Source organism: Egretta garzetta, unplaced genomic scaffold (genome assembly GCF_000687185.1).
Source record: "Egretta garzetta isolate BGI_Z169 unplaced genomic scaffold, ASM68718v1 scaffold775, whole genome shotgun sequence".
Lineage (NCBI taxonomy): Eukaryota > Metazoa > Chordata > Aves > Pelecaniformes > Ardeidae > Egretta > Egretta garzetta.
This window is the reverse complement of record NW_009259754.1, coordinates 601,005-623,673: the sequence shown is the minus strand read 5'-3', so window position 1 is coordinate 623,673 and position 22,669 is coordinate 601,005. Positions and strand designations below refer to the sequence as shown.

The 22,669-nt window shown below is 42.8% G+C and overlaps 1 protein-coding gene across 7 annotated transcripts; it reads left to right on the top strand.

The window, feature by feature from the left end:
• The first annotated feature begins 438 nt into the window (after nucleotides 1–438).
• Nucleotides 439–20,499, top strand: SAP130 (Sin3A associated protein 130). 7 transcript variants are annotated; one of them, XM_035894980.1, is made up of 20 exons: nucleotides 439–541; nucleotides 669–904; nucleotides 1,485–1,643; nucleotides 3,372–3,483; nucleotides 4,942–5,066; nucleotides 5,815–5,939; nucleotides 6,529–6,679; nucleotides 6,900–6,990; nucleotides 7,267–7,371; nucleotides 8,380–8,521; nucleotides 8,796–8,917; nucleotides 11,432–11,734; nucleotides 13,012–13,189; nucleotides 14,466–14,570; nucleotides 15,313–15,674; nucleotides 17,102–17,350; nucleotides 17,665–17,790; nucleotides 18,686–18,789; nucleotides 19,035–19,167; nucleotides 19,436–19,564. In XM_035894980.1, the coding sequence occupies exons 1-19, from the start codon at nucleotides 532–534 to the stop codon at nucleotides 19,125–19,127; spliced, it is 2,898 nt and encodes a 965-aa protein (XP_035750873.1). In that variant the 5' UTR covers nucleotides 439–531; the 3' UTR covers nucleotides 19,128–19,167; nucleotides 19,436–19,564. The 7 variants fall into 7 exon arrangements, with proteins under 7 accessions (XP_035750873.1, XP_035750872.1, XP_009637802.2 ...); XM_035894979.1 differs by lacking the exon at nucleotides 19,035–19,167 and adding an exon at nucleotides 19,801–20,499 and having other exon boundaries at nucleotides 440–541; nucleotides 17,105–17,350; nucleotides 19,472–19,585; XM_009639507.2 differs by having other exon boundaries at nucleotides 440–541; nucleotides 19,472–19,559.
• Nucleotides 20,500–22,669: the final 2,170 nt, after the last annotated feature.

Here is a 22,669-nt window from a genome sequence, read left to right as displayed (position 1 = left end):
GGATCGCACCGGGCGCTGGGCGGGAGGAGCGGGACGGCCCCGCGGGCGGGTGGCAGCCGTCCCGAAAGCGGTCTCGGTCACGAACGGGAAGAACAACGCGAAAACCGCTTTAGTTGCTGGCTCTGAAAAGCGACGTCAGGGCAGAGCTCTTCCGTGGCTCCTTTTAAGCGCGTTTGCCCGGCTGCCGGCGCCCCTCGGCTCCGCTGGCGCGGTCACCAGAGGTGATAGGGGGAGCAGATTCACCTTCAGCAGGGTTTATGCTTGTTTTTCAGCTTGACATTAAGATAGATAACACATTAAATGAAGCCTTTTTTTTATACTACCTGTTTGATGTGGGACTTCATGGCTGTTGCATAGATAATTATGTACGGTTCACTTGAAGGAAAAATTAGTCAGTCTTTGTTTGAAGGGGGTGCTTAGACGGACTTCCCAGAGATGACCCCAGGTTGCCCAGCATTACAAGGCCCATCAGTTCTGAGGGGGAACGAGCAGAAGCAGCGCCAGAGTTCCTAGGGTTTTCATCGTTGGAACATGCTTAATTGTAAGAGTGAATTTCTTTTAGTGAGACTGTTTCTGGCATCCTATCTCTGAGCTGGTGGGTCACCGATGCGACTTTGTTAAACTTTTTGCCTTTTTGCTCAGAGTTCCCTTTTTCTTTTTTTCACTAGTGAGTGATGAAGCTAGTCGTGACTCAGAAGGTGCCCCTAGAGAGCACATCGGCCCTGGCAGCTCTATACAACCCCGAGAAGAAAAGCAGGAACCAGTGGTGGTTCGGCCATATCCACAGGTTCAGATGTTGACGCAGCACCACCCAGTCCAGTCTGGTGCCCCAGTGACAGTGACAGCACCACCAGCACATTTGACTCCAGCTGTCCCACTTTCCTTTTCAGATGGACTTATGAAGGTAATGAGGAGGTTCACAATTCATAGGGGAAAAAAATAGAATTTATATTATGAGTTACGAGTGTTGAGCAAAAGTAAATTACGCCGAAAACTTCCCTGCTTTTGTTTCTTACGCTTTCCTTACGTGCTTTTACTGACTGCACACTGCCTCCTGGGTTTAGCTGTTCCATATGATACACTGAGGACTTCCTAATATCACGGAATTATTTCTGAGGGGGGTGGTTTTTGTTTATCTCTTAAGAGTGATTTCAATCAGTTTCTGAAATCTTCCCCTTTTCCCTGCAGGAGTGGATGAGAGTATCACATTAACTGTTAACACTCAGTGTCTGTAGTGGAATACCATAGCCCTAACAGATTCCACTTGTGACTCATGCTGTACGTTAGAAGCTGCACGTTTCCAGTACAAAAGATGCTTTTTCTTTGTCCCAAGTGAAAATGGAATAGCTCTAGATAACCAATATCCTTTCTCTTGCACAAAGCTGACTTTCTCTCCAGGCTTTGACTCCCCGAAAATTATTTCTGCTTCAACATTGAGCTCCCATTTGGAGTTGACAGCACTTCTGTCTTTGTATTTCTTGTAGCCTCCCTTGAAGCCCACCATGCCTAGCCGGCCCATTGCTCCTGCTCCACCCTCTACGCTCTCAGCTCCCACAAAGGTTCCTGGGCAAGTCACTGTGACCATGGAAAGCAACATACCACAGGCTCCAACAATTCCTGTGGCAACAATCAGTGGGCAACAGGTCTGGGGTTTGGGGGGGTTTTTTGTTTGTTTGTTTTTTCTTTTCCAGCTCACTACATGGTCAGATCAATACTAATATTGGTACAACTGAGGAAGGCTCCTGCAGCAGGAGGGAATGTAGAAACAGCAGGCTTCCCCATTCAGTGGCCACTGGTTGTTGGATCAGTTTGCTTGGAGCATTAAACCTCAGACTCAGTTATTACTAGCTCCTTAGAAAGCTGCTGATCTGTTGTAATCATCCAACTGATGTAACATAGCAATACCAGAGCCATATCCAAAAGCTGCTATGGAGCTGAGTCTTTCCTTAAAAGCTCCTGCTGTTTCCCTATCACTTGGAGAATCTCTAGTGTAGACAGACTGCTGGGATTCATTACTGCAGTGTTCTTTAGCTCTCCTGTGAGCAGATCAGAAGAGACTGGTGAACAGTTCATGGTTTTGCAGTGTATTCTTATTAAACAACTAGTGGCAAAATTTGCAGGGAGGAGGTGTAGATAATGTTTTAGAATTTTTTTCCCTTCTAACTTTGCAGAGCCAGTCCCTGTGATTTGCAACTAGTTCGCCAGAACACTCATCACTAAACCTCTGAAGTCTCAGGGGTTTGATGTAAAGTGCCTTTGGTTGGATTTGAGTTAGGCTGCTCAAGGACACGCAGAAGTCGCAGTGGATTTTTAGCTTTATTAATATCCCTGGGAAGTCCAGAATTATAAGAAAACAGAATTTATTTGTTGCAGCATTTTCCAGGTTCCCGCTGTTCTCTTGACTTTACTGGAGAGGTAGTATGAATCTATGATTTAAAAGTCAGTAATGGTGGAAGGGCCATCTCTCTGGTTGATCTGTGGGTGACTGCTGACTGACTGTCACCCATGTGCCAACCAAAAAAATAGATTGGTGGAATAGATAAATGTTTACACCTTCCACAGAAAATGTCAGCAGGTTCTGTAATTTTATCCTGTAGAAACATTTGCCTCTTTCCCCACTCAACTTGTAAAGCATGCAACCTTTGTACACCAAATATTTCTATGAAACCTCTTTTCTGTCTTTGGGACTTGGATATAGTAATACTGTTAGCATGGTGTTGTGATTTAACCCCAGCTGGCGGCTAAGCCCCACGCAGCCACTCGCTCACGTTTCCCCTGGTGGGATAGAGGAGAGAATCAGAAGAGTAAAAATGAGAAAACTGGTGGGTTGAGATAAAGACAGTTCAGTAGGTAAAGCAAAAGCTGCATGTGCAAGCAAAGCAAAACAAGGAATTCATTCCCTCCTTCCCATCAGCAGGCGGGTGCTCAGCCATCCCCAGGAAAGCAGGGCTTCATCACGTGTAATGGTGACTTAGGAAGACAAATGCCATCACTCCAAATGTCCCCTCCTTCTTTCTTCTTCCCCCAGCTTTATATGTTGAGCATGATGTCATATGGTATGGGATATCCCTGGGGTCAGCTATCCCAGCTGTGTCCCCTCCCAGCTTCTTGTCCCCTCCCAGCCTGCTCGCTGGTGGGGTGGGGGGAGTGGCAGAAATGGCCTTGGCTCTGTGTAAGCCCTGCTCAGCAGTAACAAAACCATCCCTGTGTTATCAACCCTGTTTCCAGCACAAATCCAAAACACAGCCCCACGCTAGCTGCTATGAAGAAAATTAACTCTACCCCAGACAAAAGGAGCACATGTGGCCATTAATTCTTGTCAACACAGCTGATGGTTTATTTGGGGTTTTGTTATTTCTTTAACTCTGCAGGGGCATCCTAGTAACTTGCATCATATCATGGCTACCAATGTGCAGATGTCTATCATCAGAAGTAGTGCTCCTGGGCCTCCGCTGCACATCGGAGCTTCTCACCTACCACGAGGTAAAGATCTAGCTGTGCTCTCCCTTCCTTCTGTTCACAGCCTCTCTGGGGAGGTGCATTGTGTTGCCTTCAGCCATTTAGGGCAGGATTGAGGGATGGTGTTTAGAATGCTGGCAGATACCAGCATGTCTCTTATTCTAGTTCTGTGCTGTTAAAACAGAGAACACTTGCAAGACAAAATATACACCGGTATAGACTGACACATCCTACAAAGTGTCATGTACGTTCTTGGTAGCGAGCTTTGTTCACCTATGGTAGTGGCACCTGAGCAGTTGTGAGGTGTATTCTTGTACTCACATGTCACAGGATCATTTGTGCATTTTTGCGCACAGTAACATAGCGTATTGTGTGCATTTGCATTGACCCTTGAGTTAAATGCTGGTGCTAACTACAGGCTTTTGTCTCCCCGGATTTTGGTTGCTACAGCTTACAAAACAGGACATCAGCCCCTTAAAAGAAGCCGTCTGCTCAATACAACAGTCTGTCTCATTTCTGGCTTTTTTTTTTTTACTTTCCAAAAACTTACGGATTGGGTTTCCGTTCAACTTTAAACTGATCTGAATTCAAAGTACCATTTATATTTTTATTTCTTTTCATATTTGATGTTATTTAGTCACTCAAGAAAAATAAATTGCCATGAGCAAAGACCTAATCTTTTACTGGAGTAGGTAGAAGGGCTGTGCAGCTTTATTTGTAGCTGAAGCAAAATGTGGTTTTGTTCACTTGATTCTTGTGGGACAGCTGCCACAAACTTTGTATTGTCACTTAGTACATGTTTGCTTTTTTTTTTTTTTTTTTTTTTTTTTATTCCTGCTTTTATTCTCTCAGCTTGAATATTACCTTTTGAGGTGATAATTTCAGTTAGGGACATCTCCAGAAGCTATGCAGTCTAGTCCATCAAATGATTTCAAGGTTATTTGCCTTTGACAGCAATTTCTTTTGATCAGGAGACAGCCAACAGGCAAATTAACCAAAGTCCTATGCTGTTATCACTTTAAAAGTTGGTTGGGGTTTTTTTTTTTTTGGTTGGTTGGTTTTCTTCTATTGCACGTGTATTTTTCTTTAGAACTTCATCAGGTGCAGGGAAATTATTGTTGATATCAGGTGACTCATTTACACATTAGCCCAGTGATCAAACTGTTTGAATTATTTCTACTGACTTCCATAGCTTGGAATAGAAAAAGATTGGATTTTCAATACAAGGTTGTTGTAGGGCAGTAAGAAGTATCAATAGAGCCAATTTGTTTAAAATAATACCTGCCCTTCCCCACATACTTTCGTGAGCTTTATGTATATTTGTTGCAAGCCTGACTTCTAAACCAGTGTCACCTGAACTGACATGCGTGTGAAATACATTCAAAGTGAAATACATATCAGCTAACATCAGGGTCTGTCTCTGCAGTTGTAATGGAGCCGTTCAGGTGCACGGTATTTTAACACGCTTGGTTTGTTTCCCAGGTGCAGCGGCCGCTGCAGTGATGTCCAGTTCTAAAGTAACTACAGTCCTGAGACCAGCTTCGCAGTTGCCAAACGCAGCCACAGCTCAGCCAGCAGTTCAGCACATCATTCATCAGCCAATCCAGGCAGGTAGCAGCCGGGCAGCTCTGCACAATGCGGACCACTGGCTCCAAATTCTTCCTGGCACTTGTAATTGTGTATTTACTGGGCTGAGGCTACTGTCAGCTCTCTTCCAGTTCTGTTTCTAATGGCAAGTAGTGAAATAGTTGTATTAGTCCTGTGGTTTTATTTTCTTCATGGATTTGGTGCCAGAAATTGGGGTTTTTCAATGTCTCCAAAGTGCTTAGAAACTGGGAAGAGGATCTAGTTTAGATATACTCTGGTTTTGAAGTCTGAAAGGTCTGGCACAATATGCTTGTGTTGATGTATTCTGAAATATAGACGTAGAATTAAAAAAAAAAAAAAAATCTCATTTTAATATGCCTCTGTATCTCGGCTTATGTACATGTATAAGGAGAAGATTGTAGATGTAATCTCCCTACAGTAGCACTAGTGTTCAATGTTAGGATGAAGGGTTAAACATCTTCACTTTGTGCTTTCAGTTAGGATCCTGATGCAATCACCTTTGACTTCCTGTATGTACTTGGATGAGGGTTTCTTTTCACTCTGAAGGGAACTGGCCGTTTGTTTCTTTTTTTCTCCTGAAGACCTTCAAGGGATCCAGTCTTGTTAAGTCGGAAAGACTGGAAATGTCTTAGAATGCCAAAACTTAAGATTTAGAAAAACCACAGTTTTAGCCAAGTAATTCCTAGTTATTATCTAAACAGCAGAATTTCTTTTCTGAATGTATCTCATGTTGACTCGTTTTTATAGTCTCGTCCTCCCGTGACAACTTCAAGCACTATTCCTCCAGCTGTGGTGGCAACTGTCTCAGCCACAAGAGCTCAGTCCCCTGTTATAACTACAACAGCAGCACATGCTACGGAATCAACCCTCAGGTAAAGATGCTTTGAAATCTACAGTGCTCTGACTTTACAGAGGCAGCAGGAAGGGGAAACATGTGTTAATCATTCAGAGCTGATAATCCTCTAGATGCAGGGTGATGTAATATATAAATAGGAATGCTTGCACAGTGCAAATGCTTTCAGTTCTGTGAATAAAAAATACTATAAAAGTGAACTATAAATGCTCTGTGTTCTGACAAAGACAGAGCTTAATGAATCAGTTGAGATCTCCTGCTTCCTGGAAAGCAGTTCTGTTGTAGGAACTTCTGGCTAATTCGGTCCATCTTTTTTATGAAGACTCAGTGAAAAAATGACACACAAATGTCAAAAAGCATCCCTGACAGAAAGTCTTTCTTATTAACTGATGTGTGTTGTTGAAAAGTTTGCCCTCCTAGTTGGGTACTTAGGGAAGATGGGGACAGAAGAGTGTAGTTAAAGCAGCATAAGAAACTTGACCATATACTTGATAGCAGTGCTGCTTTCAAAGAGAAAGAGACCAAGGCCTGGTGTGGGTCCCTGCATCTTATCTTTCATATTTAGCATCCACATGGTCACCTTCATAACTACTTTTCTTTCTCTCCAGTCGACCCACCCTATCTATCCAGCAGCACCCACCTTCCGCAGCTATTAGTATTCAGCGGCCTGCACAGCCGAGGGATACAGCTACTCGGATTACACTACCGTCTCACCCAGCTATAGGAACACAGAAGCCACAGCTCCACACCATGGCTCAGGTACACTGCAAGAAGAAAAAGGAAAAAAAAAAAACCAAACCTCTCGCTTGTACACATCTCTTTTGTTTCCATCTTGAGCACAAAGATTAAGTTTGGGAAAAGAGTTAGTATTAGGTTAAAAATTCATGTTCTTCACAGTCAATGCAGCATGATTGCACACTAAGTAAATATTCTAAATGTACTAGTCCCTTAACTTGAAGGTTTTCTTTTCTTTTCGTAGAAAACTATTTTCAGTACTGGTACTCCAGTGGCAGCAGCAACAGTGGCACCTATTCTGGCAACGAATACGATTGCTTCAGCAACCACAGCTGGTGAGTATTCATAATGCTGTTGTGGGAGACTTGTGGGGTGGTGTTTTTGTCGGTTTTCCTCCTTGAAGATGAGACTGGATTACTTCTGAGGGATTCTTTATTCATGGTAAAGACTGCATTTGGAAGTGCATGAGCAGACTTCAGGAGAAAAATTGCTGGGTTCTTCAGGAAGGTTTTCTGGGTTGGGGATTTTGCCTTCTGTATTTGGGTATAGATACACTGGTGTAATAGGGCTCTGGAGAAAGATCTTGCATTTTTTTTTTTCTTCTTCTTTAGGTTCTGTGTCTCACACTCAAGCGCCTACAAGCACCATTGTCACTATGACAATGCCCTCCCATTCTTCCCATGCTACAGCTGTCACGACCTCAAACATCCCAGTTGGTGAGTGATTTCAGTTTTAAGAAGAGTGTGTAACTGATGCTTCAGTTTTCTGTTTACACTAGTAGTGTTTGTGCATATTAGCAAATTAAGGAGGGGAAGAAAATCAGTTCAAGTGGGAGAAGCCAATTAACAGGTCTACTGTGGCATAGCTTTTTTAATACCAGGAAGAAATAGATGTTCTAGTGGAAGAAATCTAGTAAGATTAAGTAATAAAATGGCTCATCAACTTACTCAATTGAATTTTTAGATGAACTTGGGCCTTTTGGCATTTCAGAACCTGCATTGTATATACCAGATGTTGTAACTGCTTGGTGATAGAATATGGCTTTCATAGTTGGTTTTCTGAGTTCCTTCCTGTGCTTCTTGAGGCATTAGGTGCAGCCTAGTTGAGTTTGCTTAGTGTGTTCATTTGGAGGTACAACACTAAGGTCTAAAGGTGGGAAATTTACTTGCCTAGATGTGGAATCTCCCCAAGATGTTTCCTACAGAATTGCCTAAGTTTCCTTTTGCTCATCTGTTTTCCTGCTGTTTTTTTTTTTTCTTTAAAAATCTCGTAATTTCTTTCCCTGCCATAGATTTCCAAGAAGTGAAGTTGTATCTTGATACGTCAATGTTTCCTGTAAAGCTTTTGTAGATACTTTCTTTCTTTCTTTCGTGGCCTCTATCTATGTATACTTGTCTGCCTTGATCTCATTTCCCCTTGGTCTCTGTCAAGTTCTGCTTTGAAAACTTGGATAAATAAGTTCTTGACAGCAGAAAGGATTGGGCTTGATCCTAAGAGAGAAAAAAAAAATTATTTGAGCACTGGAGTAACTTAATGTTAGCAAGTATAATTTACATATGCATTTATAATGTCCTTCTATAGTGTTACAAATTGATGAAAAATGCTTTATTACTGTTGTTCCGGGCTAGTATTGGTGTTTCTGCCAGGAGAATTAATCTTGCCTTTGCAGTGTCTACCAACTCTTCCTTAGACTGTTAACTGATTACATGTTTGTCTTTATACAGCTAAAGTGGTTCCTCAGCAAATCACGCATACTTCTCCCCGGATCCAGTCTGATTACACGGCAGAGAGGAGTAATCTCATACCCCTCTCTAGTCACCGCGCATCTCCAAACCCAGTAGCAATGGAAACCAGAAATGACAACAGGTGAGGAAATAACAGCTCTATGAATGAGAGTGTGTGTGAGTAGGTTTTGAGTGCCTTGCTGCTTTTCGAGGTTCTGATATGCTGGAAATAGTGTGTTTTTAAAAGCCTGGGATGGGGGCGATTTCATAGTTTTGAATTAAACATGATAGTTGAGATACTTGCTTATGACAGTTGTGTTGCAAAACTTGGGGAGTGCCCCAAAAGCAGGGGTTGAAGATGAACTGCTGAAATGGCAAATGGCATGTATAATACTTCCTCTCTTTGATGCCTGTAGGCAGTCGGTGCCTGTCCAGTTCCAGTATTTCTTACCAACGTACCCCCCCTCTGCCTATCCCTTGACTGCACACACCTATACCCCCATCACCAGCTCGGTGTCCACCATTCGCCAATATCCAGGTAAGACAAGCTTTGGGGTGTTCAGTTGTTAGCTTATGTATGAGATGTAGTGATGGGAGAAGCTAAGAGGCTTGTATGCTTGATTCTGACAATCTGTCACAAAAAGTCATGGGCAAAGGGTACTGAACTATGTCAGGGGTACTAAACACAGCTGATAGCAGTTTTCTCAGGACTTGAATGTTTGATACTAAAGGGTTTGTATCTCTGTAAGTAAAAGTTTTTGATTGTACAAATCAAAACAGTTCAACTCCTCCAAAGCAAACCAGCTCTTTGACACATCTTCATTCCCTGGTGGCCTGACAAGCCCATTTTAATATCTTTCCACATGAGTGTACAGTTTGAGAGAGAAACCTGATCCAAAAATGGAAAAAATAAGCGGCATTGCACACTTTTGCATTAGTGTTCCATTTAAAAGAATAGTGCAATTAATGTTTGAACTGTTGCAGTAATTTGCACAGTCAAAAAATCATGTAATGTGAGCCCACATAGTCAACCCAAATTTATGTCATTCTGTGACAAAATTTGGAGCACTTTTAGGTAAAACAGAGTGGTTTAGGACTGTTTTCTCTATACTGTGATAATCTCTATAATCGAAACCCTGGGAATACACGTGATATGGATTTTCATGGAACACCTGTGTCTGCTGGTAGCATGTTACCCTTGAGCAGTATAGAGGGAATTTGGAAGGACTTGGAGGTGGCAAAGCCCATATGCTGAATGTGAAAGTATGCCCAGAGAATCAAGCTGCTGGGGTCTGTCCTTTCTGTCATTGGAATTCCAGTGAAAAACTTGCAAGTCCTGGCTATGTCATGTCAGGATTTTAGGTGGGCCTCAGGATAATTAAATGACTTGCAAAAGGGATAGGTGAGCTGCCTTCATACCTTCCTGCACTGTGGCTGAAGGTTTGAAAGGAGAATGTGCAGGTGAGTGGTGGTACTTGGTGTTGGCAGCTGTGGTTGAGGAGTGGTTACAGAGTCCCTGATGGAACATGACTGCAGACTATCAGGAGTTCTGGTAGCATACTGGGGTGATGGTAGGCTAATGCTAATTTTTAAAAAAGCAGATGCAGGAGCTCATTGACAGGGACATTTTGCTGCTAAATTGACTTGAAGTGTTGGCTGAAGGTATCCCAGTAACTGGTGACAACTCAAAGCAGACAGTTCAGGGTATCAGGAGGGGTACAGCCAGTTGAGGGAGTAGGTAAAAGCGCAGAGGAGACTTCTAAAAAGATTGCTGAGACAAGGAGTGTTAATGCATAATTTTGAGGAAGAATGTTGCATTTGGCTTTCCAAATGCCAGTTGTGTTCATACAGTCTCCTAAAAGGATTTTGTTTGATAGGAAGTTATGCAAAACACGTTTGTTGCAGAAGGTGTTCCAGTAAGAGAATTAATGCACCATACTTCATACAGAAGCCGTTTTCGGGGACCTGGTGCCGGATTTCAGGGGTTTGACAGCTGGTTTTAGAGTGTCTTGTCAGCACAAGAACTTGATCGAAATCCTGTGACAATGAGAAAAACAGCTTGTTCTGTGATGACAGGGCTCTCCATTGTCAGCAAGCAAGTCCATTGTTGGCAAGTTCCTGCTTGCATTCTGTGTATGGCTGCAGAAATAGCGGTACTGTTCTGTAAAGACTGAAAACCTGCAGATCCAGGAACTGCAGGTAGTCTGACGGTATTCTTAAATGCTGCCTGGGAGAAGTGTAATGCGCCATATAAGTAGATCTGAAAAGATGGAATCGTTGCTCAGAGCTGTAACTGAAATAAATGAACTTTGTAGAACAGGTGCTTCATTGGGAACATCGCTCTGCCACAAAAAGACTTTGTGTTCATTTTAGCTGTGGGATTCAGTCTATAACTGCCAGCCCTGTTCCGAGTCAGACAAGACTGTGCTCAACTTCAGAACAGTTTGTCCACTCGCACTAAGGAAATTTTTTTTTTATGACTATATGGCTGGGGAAAGGGGGTGAGGAAGTAAACCCTGTTTTAAGGTACTCGCACTTGTCTCTGCTTTTGTACAAAGGTTTGGTTTTTTTCAATTGATGCAATGATAAGCTCTGTTGAAAGACTGTCTTTTGAAAAGAAATGGCTTAGGCTTCTGGGTTTGGTGGCTTTTTGTTTTGTTTTTTTTAAGCAGAGAAAATGCGAAGTATTTATGCTTAGAAGCATTGTAAAATAAGATACCGAGCAAAAAATAGTGCACAGCTTTTTGAGACTGAAAGCTGGGTACAGAAATATAATTTGAGTCCAACCAAAAGTGGACTTAAACTTGATCCTTTCTCTCTTATTGCAATTTGAAAAAGAAATTGGAATGGAAATAAACAGTCACGTTTCATTCTTCTGGCAGACAACCTGGTCTCTCCACTCTCGAATTTACTACTGCAACAAGCAGGCTGGCAAATTAGTTTTTCAAAGCAAGACAGTCTTTGAAAGTGAATATTTGAGTGATGGGTGCTAGGGGAAACTGAGGCGATCCACTGGGTAGGTGTGATGAGATGTCTGTGTTGCTGCTCCCAGTTTCAGCCCAGGCGCCCAACTCGGCCATCACAGCTCAGACTGGTGTTGGTGTGGCCTCCACTGTCCACCTCAACCCCATGCAGCTGATGACTGTAGACGCGTCTCATGCCCGTCACATCCAGGGCATCCAGCCGGCACCAATCAGTGCGCAGGGGATCCAGCCAGCACCAATCAGTGCCCAGGGCATTCAGCCAGCACCAATCGGGACGCAAGGACTCCACCCCGCTGCACCAATCGGCACGCAGGGACTGCAGCCTGCACCAATGGGTGCTCAGCAGCCACAAGCTGACACCAAGACTTCAGGTAAGAGCAACTGGGAAAGTCCATGCTTTGGGTCTAGTCAGAGCAACTGAACTGCCCTGCAAATTTGGCTTCTTTTTTATTTTTTTTTTTTTTTTTTACTCTAATTAATGATCTTGTAGTCTTTCTGGTTCAGTAGTGGACACTAAATACACTCATACGCATATATTCTCCCAGCAAATTTTTTTTACTTTTTTTTTTTTTTTAAGCATACTGGGTGGAGTGTGTGGGTAGCCTTGAATGGGTTACTTCAGTGGAAAAGGCCATTAGTGCCTGAGCTTAAACAATTCTCTTCAGTAAGGCCTTCTGCGAAAAGTCATTTACAAATTAATTATGTTCTCTGAACTGTTCCAGCTATGCATTAGATAACAGTAGCAATTAAAATACGGCCCAGTGCCTTCAGCAGTTGGTAACCTGATCTTGGACTGTGAGAGAAACCATCTTTCATCTCTTCATCTTTCTTTCATCTTCTTTTAGTTTAGACATTAGGAAAAATCTCTTCACAGAAAGGGTTGTCAGGCACTGGAATGGGCTGCCCAGGGAAGTGGTTGAGTCCCCATCCCTGGAGGTATTTAAAAGATGGGTAGATGAGGTGCTTAGGGACATGGTTTAGTGGTGGGGTGGCAGGATTAGGGGAAAGATTGGACTTGATGATCTTAAAGGTCTTTTCCAACCTAAACGATTCTATGATTCATTGAAAGTGATTGGTCTGATGAAAGACCAATAACTTACTGGAGAAAACGGATATGACAACCAAGAGAACATGCTGTTGCAAAGCTGGCAGGCATATTGCATGGTGACTTCCTGACTGTCTAAATGCTCTCCACCAGTTAGTTGGCCAAACAGGCTTTGGCAGAAGGTCAGAACATAAACAGAGCTGGTGGTGCTTACTTACAAGTGGCATGTATTGCCATGTAGACTCTACCAGGAGTGTTACTCTGTTGATGTGGTTGTGTTAGTGATCTCCCTGGCAATTTCTGCGTTTTCCATTTTTTCTGCAAAAGATTTCCCCCCCAGCCCCCTTCCAGCAGCAGTTGTTAGGCAGGAGGTAGTTTCCACCTTCCCTGCAGAAGGTTCAGTGATCAGATTGCTGGTAGCAATGGTATTGCTTACAAAATAGTCTAAAAGCACTGCAGTTAAAGATTGAAGGAGACAAGGGAGCACGGACAACATGTACTCTGCCAGCACCTGCTTTGTCATCAAACTTCCTGAAGTAACTGCTGCTTTTCCTTCTCTGTACCTGTTGTTCTCTCTGCTCTGTCAATGTCCGTCCTTCCCAGCAGTAGTTTTGGCAGATGGAGCCACCATTGTAGCCAATCCTATTAGCAACACATTCAACACTGCTTCTGCAGCAACTACAGTTGTGCAAACCCATAGCCAGAGTGCCAGTGCCAGCGCACCAGCCCAGGGCTCTTCCCCACGTCCAAGCATCCTCCGGAAGAAGCCAACCACAGATGGGTGAGTAGGATTGAAGATGACATGTGAATGACACTGCTGTGCAATCTTGCCTGGCTAGATGGAATCATTTCAGTGGAGATAAGAAAAGTTCTAGCAGATTATTCAGTCAGCAGTGGTTGCGAGTAACCTGCTGATCTGTGAAACGCACTTCTTTTTCTCCCCCAGTGTAGGATATAGTTTTCTCTTACTGTCAGTAATAAAATGAGATGAAGGACAGTTTGTCTCCTAGCTCTTGAAAGTGACCTTTGGAGTGAAAGTGGATTTGAGGCTTTCTTGCTTAGTGTAATACAAACAAAGAGTTCATAATCTACTAAAATTAGAATTCTGTGCTTTGTCTCCAGTGCTTTTCTTGGAAGAATATGTGGATGAGTAGAAAGGATGGGATTAGTACCCTGCTGTGAAATCTGATTAGGAAAAAGGGAGGGAGTAACTTAAACTCTTAAAATATTTTATGTTGTCTGTCTGACTTTAAATGCCTGAATAAAAGGCAGGAGACAGCTTTAGAATCAACAATGCATTTCCTCCTGACTAACAACATTTGGAACTGATGTGTCCTATGAGACTAAACTGCCTTTTTTTTTTTTTTTTTTTTTTTTTTTTTAATTTATTTGGGTGAGAAGCTGCAGGCTGTAAAGTACAAACAGAAATTAAAGCAGCAGAGGTAGATCACTAAAGATTGTCTCCATTTGAGAGGTTGATTATTTTGGACAACAATTTGACTTCCAGCCCCACAGGAGGCCGAAGAGCACCTAAAACACTTTTCTGTATTCAGCCCTGTGCTGCCTAACATCCACATTCAGGGCTTGAGGTCTTGGAGTCAGGCTTTGACATGGTCTAGTCCAACTAAACAAAGCAGATGCCTGTCTGAGCACTGGTTAGTTCCAGATGATTTGCTCAGTCTTGAAATAGCAGTGGGGAGGACAGTGGCCTGGCCAGACCTCCCTTTGTCCACTGTTGAAGCCTGGCAGTCTCTGTAAGATGCTCTGACTGGCAGGATGAAAGTAAAGTTGGCATTCTTGGAGAATACCTAAATGGGGGTGAGACTATTCCAGAGCAACTAGTCTTTTATCTTTAAAGAAAATAAAATGTAACATCCAATTTTAGAAGTAAAATGAGACTCCTCTGTAGCAAATCCATTATACTGAAGACAGAGTGCAATGATACAGCTGTTACTCCTGTCCTGGACTGGGCAAGAGAGGGTTGATTCCTCTGCTCTTAGTGGTATTTGTCTTTGTGTCAGGGAGGTGGGAGTCTTAGACCTATCCATCTCTTACAGGCTGGCAGTCCGGAAAAGCTTAATTCCACCTCAGCCACCTGAAGTAGCTAGCACACGTGTTGAGAGTACTATGCGAAGCACATCTGGATCACCAAGGCCTGCTGGGTAAGACTTTAGGAATCAACCAACTGCATCATGATAATTTCATTGTATTTGTTGGATTTCTGTTCTTTGGCTATTGGAGCATTTTCCTTTCTTTCAGGAAACAGTCTATTTTGAATTTGTCACTGCAACAAGTTTGAACAGACTTGACCAGTTCTGCTGTTGTGAAGCTGAGGCAGTAGCCTTTTACAAAATCTGGTTATGAGCTTTCACAGAAACAAACAAAAAGCCCTCTGCTGTTGTAAAGGCTAGACCTCAAAACTTTTTCTGTAGTACTTAGAAATTAATGCTGAAAAAAGGCAAATGGAGCTTCTAACCTGCTTCAGTTGCATTCACTGCCTTTACCACTTATTTTTTTATAACTATAAGCCACAGCAGGAGCTCTTACTAACAGAGGATCGGGCCAGCACAGCTTTGGGTAAAAGTTCTTCTTGTCTGCATTGTGAAACTGTCTTGATTCTTTTACAAGCATTTTGAAGCTACCTGGAATTAGTCATGAGATTTGCTTGTTACAGTGAGTGGAAGAAAATAGCATCTATTGTAAATACAAAGGATTAGAAAGGGAGCGGAGGAGGAAACATAATTGAGATGACACTTTCTCCTGTAAAACATGTTACTTGCAGGTGCAGGAAAAACTGGATGGTCTGAATCCAGCTTGGCTCATTCACTTTACACTAGGTGGTCATGACTGAGATGCAGTTAACTTCAGTTTGGTTTGGTTTTTTTTTTTTTGTGTGTGTTACAGTGCCAAGCCAAAACCTGAAATTCATGTGTCCATGGCCACTCCAGTCACTGTGTCTATGGAGGCAGTGTCTAATCAAGGCGGCGAGCAGCCCACCATTGCGGTCCCTCCCACCTCCCAGCAGCCCCCCTCTGCCATTCCAACAATCATTGCAGCAGCCAGTCCCACTTCACAGCCTGCAGCAGCTCTGTCCACCATTCCAGGAGCTGTCCCAGCCGCTCCACCAACTTCTACCACAATTGTGGCAGCTCCTGCTCCTCCATCAACCATGAGTGGTGCCCTGTCAGCAGTGCTGGGTCCTGCAGTACCAGAGATAAAAATCAAAGAGGAAGTGGAGCCTATGGACATAATGCGACCAGTATCTGGTACGTGATTGCTAATCATCAGGTTGTTCTGTTGTTGAGACAGTGGAAAGATTAGGAGGATTTCAAGACCTCCATCCTAAAAATGAAATTGCTTCTCTTTCATGGTAGCACAGAATACCAGTCAAAGGGTTCCCATGTTACTCACAAAGTTCTTCTTTGCCTTCTCCCTAATCTCCCATGAAATAGCTTGTTATTGTGACTGCTTTGTTTATGTTCAAATGGTCCAACTCCAAAGAGTCTGTGTGAATTCCTTGTTTAAAAGGCACGCGCTCAGCAGCAGTACCAATGTATTATGAATCAGTACGGCTAATTTTGTTTTTCTCACAAATCCTACTGTTTTGTTGAAAGGTCCAAGGGCCTTTGTTTTACGTGAAGAATTAGTGATCAGAGTAGGACTTCAGGGTCCTCCTGTGATTCATATACATTTTTGTCTAGAACTTTTTAAAATATTCATTATATTGCCTTATTTATCCAGCTTGGCCATAGTTGCTATCAGACAGTATGATCAGTAAAATTCAGATCCTTATGGGTCTCGGGTCAGGCACTATACACTGGCAAAATTATACGAATGTATCCCACGTTCATGGGTTATGTGGTATCAGAGTTCTGGTTTAGTTGTTGGTTTCATCGCTTTCCTTAAAGCTCCATGTTGTTCTGTGATGGAAGAAGCTGCTTGCTACAGATGTTTCTGGAGCACGGGCAGATAGCGTTAGGCTCTCTTCAGGGTTCTTTCGTCATCTACTGGCAGTTGTGGGTATGCCAAATTGTCAAGAAATCCCATTCCAGAAACTTTTTGTTGCAGTCTTAGTCATGGCTGACAGAGCTTTTCCCTCCGAATATTGACGAGTGTTCCCTCAAGCTGCCCGCCGCTCTACTGCCCAACTTCAGTGTGTTGACTGGTGCAGTAAGCTACCAACACGGTGCTGTTGACTTGGCAGTACAGGTAGAATCTTGTAAGGAGTACTGCAGTCCCGAATTGATTGCATGTGACTCTCTACTTCCATTTCAAAGAGGAAAGGGACTTGCTTGCTATTGACTGTGATCTGTGCTGGCGCACATACAAAGATACGGTATTTTTATATGGTAATGTAAGACAGGTGTTAGTGTGGATTCTTCTTTGTAGCATTCAACTAACATAAGCGTCGAATATGAAGGAACTGAGGGACAACTGTCTCTGCTCTCGTTCTTTGCGCTCTTGTACATGAGACGCTAAAGATCTTAGGGTATAGACTTGTTGTAGCAATTGCTGCTGGCTTAATATCTGGCCTTCTACACACACAGAGTTGAAGTGCACATACAGTGGAGTCCACACTCCTCACAATGTGCTGAAAGAGCAACTACTGTTGGAGGTAGTGTTCAAACAGCGCTAGTGTGTTACCTTTATGCTGCTGATGGTGCGGGTTTTCTTCCTCTTTCCTTCCTCTCAGCAGTCCCTCCTTTGACTACGAGTACTGTGTCTCCGTCTTTGGCGTTGCTGACCAACAACCTTTCAATGCCTCCAAGTGATTTGCCACCTGGTGCCTCCCCAAGGAAGAAACCCCGTAAGCAGCAGCATGTCATCTCCACAGAGGAAGGGGACATGATGGAAACAAACAGCACTGACGATGAGAAATCCACTGCCAAAAGTTTGCTGGTGAAAGCAGAGAAACGCAAGTCTCCTCCAAAGGAGTATATAGGTAACGTTGTCTCTAGTGTCTTTTTTTTTTCCTATTCAGATGTCTTTATCTTTGCTTCCTTTTTTTCTTGGAGAAGGTGCTCCGTCCTTCTCCCACTTTGAAAATATAAATAATACAGAGTCCAAGTACCAGTTTCTCAGCACTTCCTGTATGGTGGTGTTCAGGGGAAATGACCTTTCTTGATATATAAAGCATCATTTTGTATGAGGTAGTGCTTACCGATCTTTGCTGGAGTTACTGCGTCATGCTGATCTCCTACTTTCACCTACTTAAAGATAACGATAATACGCTTTTCCCTGGATCTCTTTTTCTAGATGAAGAAGGTGTAAGATATGTCCCTGTGCGTCCAAGGCCGCCTATCACGTTGCTCCGGCATTACCGCAATCCTTGGAAAGCCGCTTACCACCACTTTCAGAGATACAGTGATGTCCGGGTAAAAGGTCAGTCTGCTGCTTGTGGTTTGACAGTCGTTCGTCCAGGATGAACTGGTAACAGTGTCTTGGGAGCATTCTTAGCTAGCTGGTGTTGATAAGCAATCCCACAAAAAGGTTTTGATTGCAATTTGGAAAACAGGGTTTGATCACATGGGCTAATGACTCTCACTAGCTGGATGTTGCCTCAATCTCTCCCTCTCTCAAGATAAAGGAGGAAGGAAGGGAAGGACACTATATAGAATTAGCTATAATTTTGTAAAAGAAAAAAAATGGTATGGTTATTGAGAAATGTATTTATGTACAGTGACGGAATCTTACTAAAGAAAGTAATCCTTAAACAAGGGACATGCTATGGTGATATGCTACACTTCAAGTTTTCCGACTTCCTTACTACCTAACAAACTTGCCCATTTAATCAAAAGCATTCTAGATTTATCATAACTCATCAACTAACAAATGGGCTTCTAAAAAAGATTTTTTTCTAATACAAGGAAAATAAGAGACCAGATACTGCTTTTTAGCTAACACCTTAGCATTTTATAAGCAGGCTGGGTTTTCACAACTGTGTAAATACATCAAGGAGGGAGTAGTACACATATTTCGGTGGTAAAGGATGGACCCTTTTTCAGGCAGGGTGTTGAAACACTGAACACTACCTTTTTTTAAATGGGGGGAAGAGGGGAACAGGATATCATTTGAATATACAGATAACCTGTTCATAAGTGAGAGCAGCGGTCAGATTCATGGCTGATGGATACCTATTTCCCTATCCAAATTAAATTGACACTCAGTCTCAACTATTAAAAGGTACGGAGAGCCAGAGTTGGGTTAATGTTTAAGAAGAGAGGCCCGGCGAACTCCTGGAGTTTGAATAACATGTTTTTGTATTTCCCGGTGACAGAAGAGAAGAAGGCTATGCTGCAGGAGATTGCCAGTCAGAAGGGCGTATCCTGTCGTGCACAAGGGTGGAAGGTCCATCTCTGTGCGGCACAGCTACTACAGCTGGTAGGTGAATAGGGCTTGCCAGCTTCCTACGACACGGGGGAACATGGAGTTGCATAAGACAGGAGGATGTTTTTACAAACTCAGTATATGGTCATCTGACATTGGGATACCTTAAAGGAGCTGGTGTGTAGCGCCCAAAGGGAGTGGGACGTGCTTTCCCCTTTCTCAGGAATGTGGCATAAGTGGCTTGGAAACTTAGAGTGTTGGTTTTGATCCAGACATAAGAGCTGATGTATTTTGTACAGATGATCAAAATTGGCAACTCCCTCCTGCTGATGCACAGGTCTGAAGAAGCGTCTGTTTGGGATGGTGCGGCTGATCTGAGGAGGCAGCACTGATCCACATTCCTGGATGCTTCTGTTTCAGGTTGGGGGTGAGGTAGGTGCTCTGCATTCTAGCACCAAACTCCCCAAAACCTCTGCATTCCTGGAATAGTATTGTGAGAAATAGGGGAAACAGTTCTGGTTAGGATCCATGTTTGTTCAGAAGTGGAGCAATCCTGTAAATAGGACATTAGTAAGATAGTGCCACACTCTACGTCAGAGGCTCCATCTTATGAATTACTAACACGAGCAGCTGAGAGGGGAACGGATTATCATCATCTCTGTGTAGCTTTCTTAATGCGGGCGAATGTTTTCTGGCCTAGTGGTGAACCTTCTCATGAAGCGCTAATGTCTTTTAGACAAACCTGGAGCATGATGTGTATGAGAGACTGACAGCCCTGCAGGAGGGACTCATTCCTAAGAAAAAGGCAGCGACCGACGATGACTTGCATCGAATCAACGAACTGATACAGGTAGGTTCCCGTTCCCTCTCAACCCAGCAGAACTGCTTTACCCTTAGTTCCAAAACATCCTGCTGCAGTTAGTAAGAGCTAAAGCTGGCTTAAAATCGCATAGGTAATGCTGCCTGTGTTTCCAGTGTTGTCAGTTACAAGTGGCATTACGTAAAGGTACAGCGGTCACTTGGAATAGACGGTCTGCTGTTAATGATGACAGTGTTTCATTTCAGGGGAATATGCAGAGGTGTAAACTTGTGATGGATCAAATCAACGAGGCTCGAGACTCCATGCTAAAGGTCTTGGATCACAAGGATCGTGTTTTGAAGCTTCTAAACAAGAATGGAACTGTCAAGAAAGTATCCAAATTAAAGCGAAAGGAGAAGGTGTAAAGCCAGAATAATGACTCTGGAAATGGAGAACGTGTACAGAATGGAGTTGAACCTTTTTGTAGTTTGGGTTTATTTTTAAGCAGAGCATCTGAATAAAAAGGATGAGTTTAGGGAACAGATGGCAACAGATGGACACATGAAGCCTGGTGACCTGAAGGGATTGTCACTGATTTGTCATAATGAACAAAGATTTCTCTCAGGCTCATCCCTTTTTGAAGTCTTTCCGGTCCCATTTGTTTAACCCTCCTGATGTGTCAGTGCCTACTAATTGGAACTAGTGATGCAACGTGTGGTGGACAGTGCTCTCCTCCTGTTCTGCAGCTTAGGGGTAAATGTACGCAAGGTGTGCATACACCTGTGGCATAGGAGAAGGTTCTGCAGGGGACACCAGGAGGCTGACATGCAGATATCGACCCAGAGAGCAGCCACACTTCAAAGCATTGAATATGACACTGCTTTCAGTTACCCCACTCAGTTCTTGTTCTTCTGACCTTCCAGTGTCTGAAGTAGCCTTCTTAAACCAGTGCCACTGCACTAGGAGATCTGGGGGGGGAAGTGTGGGGGGGGAAATCATATCAAAGTGATTTTGTAGTGTCTGTGTGTGCGTGTGTGTCTCTGTTGGTGCTCTGGGATCCTTGTTTTGAAGTACCTCTTGCAACAGAGGACTTCCTGTAGCTGGTGTAATGTTAATTGTATGTACCACATACATTCTGAAAACATTAATAAAGGACTTGGAGGTTTTTGTATGTGAGTGGTTTGTATGCCTTTATACTAGGGAAACTATTCAACCTGTAAACTCAAAACCAAGTTAAAGCCTTGAAAGAAGCCTTTTGGGGAGCAGAAATGGAATGTTGGGATGTAGTCAGCCTCTTGTGCTGCAGAGGGAAAGATAACTTAATTCACATTTCAGCTCCTAAAGAAGCAACATGGATTGCCCCCCATGCACTTGTGGAGGCAAATAAAACTTTTTTTTTTTTTTTAAAAGGTTGCCAAATCCGTTCATTTTTAGTCTCCTCAGCAGGAGGCTTCAGTTTCATAAACTCTGAATTCTGCTTTAAGAATACTTTTTTCCTCATCCAGTTATAGGGCTGTTATCTTGACTTTATTCAGAACAGAGTTCTTTCAGAAGATTAGAAAAAAATAGTATTTGCTTCCTTATTTCTGATTTTTTTATTTTTTTTTAACTAGAGAAGTAAGTAGCATGTCCATATTCACACTGTTCTTGTGTTTTTTAACAAGAAAACTTACTGGCAAACCCAGCTTCAGATTTGTCTGGATGGCAGTCTCATTTGCATATTAGCTTGATACTGCTTTTTAAAATAAAAAACACTTTTAACAGTAAGATGCAATTCTAGTATAATGATACTGTAACTTTGGTAGTAAGAAAGTTATGATAATTGTTTGCTAATTTCCTTGACTAGAAGAAAGAAAACATCAAAATATCCCTACAGTTTTACAAGTCTGCAAGGAGTGTGTGCGTATACACATGTATGTTGAAATGCAAGAGACTCTGGCACAGCACAAATTAAAATGTGAGAGGTAAGACGTGAAAAGGGGGGAATCAAGAAAACTGCTGCTTATCAACTTGTATTTCGTGTGCTTTGGGAACAGAACGTGCAGAACTGGTCAAGTATTTGACATTGTCATGGGAATAAAAAGTGGACACTGCCAATGCTCCCAAGTTTCACAAAGACTGCAAGAAGCTCACTGATTATGAAGTTGCCTTTCGTAGGGCTGAGAACTGTTCTGCATTGCTGGCAAAGGGCTTTTGGGTGAAATCTAAGGCATTGCCAGCAAAGGATGAGGTATTTTGAGGGGGGAAAGGGAGGGAAGGAAGGATTCTTTTAAAGACTGCAGAATTTAAGAACTTGCTCTTACTCCTTTTTTCTAGGCTATTCTCATCTGATTCTTTAGAAAGACTCATGTCATAACCTTTGTTTTCATAAGCTGGTATAAAGGCTATCATCTAGACTAAAAAGATCATGCTATTCCAGAACCTTAGAATGGTAATAGTCTCAGTGTTGTCGTAGTGCTGTAGAAACCACATATATAAAACCCATTGACATTCAACTGGTTTTCTCCAGCTGATGTTTTCTTGCATCTTATTTATGCTTAGATCAGGAATGGCCTACAGAAATTCCATTTTACAACCGTAAAGAGCTGTGCCAGTTTATTTGTCTCGAGGTTCAATGTGTAGCGTGCTGGTACTGGGATCTGCAAAATCTGTTTGTCAGCTTTGTTTTGCCTGTGTTCTCTGAAGAAAATTAGGAGCAGTGTGGTTTGCTGCAGGGTTCCTCTCTCGGGTAACTTGCTGTACAGAGAGAACCCCTCATACAGACAAGAACACCTTGACTTTTACTGTAATCCTCATTGCAGAGGCTTAACTACCCAAAACAACCAGCTGTGAGAGACACCTCTCCTTAAAGACTGTATATTAAGCCTCTTATTTTTACAACATGACCTAAAGCCATTGATGGAATAACCACCGCTTTGCTAGGGTTGTGTAGAATGGCTGAAGGACTTGGGTGCCCCAATGCAGCAGTTAGAAATACTAAAAAAGTAGGTTTTGTCCTGGTGTGGTTTTGTCACTTGTGTGCTACTGCCAGAAACATGTTTTACATCTCGTTGTAAATAAAATCTGCTCAGCGGCCAGGGCTATTTTTATCGATGTCTTTGCAAGCAAAAAACACAGCGACAGAAGCGCCTGCCA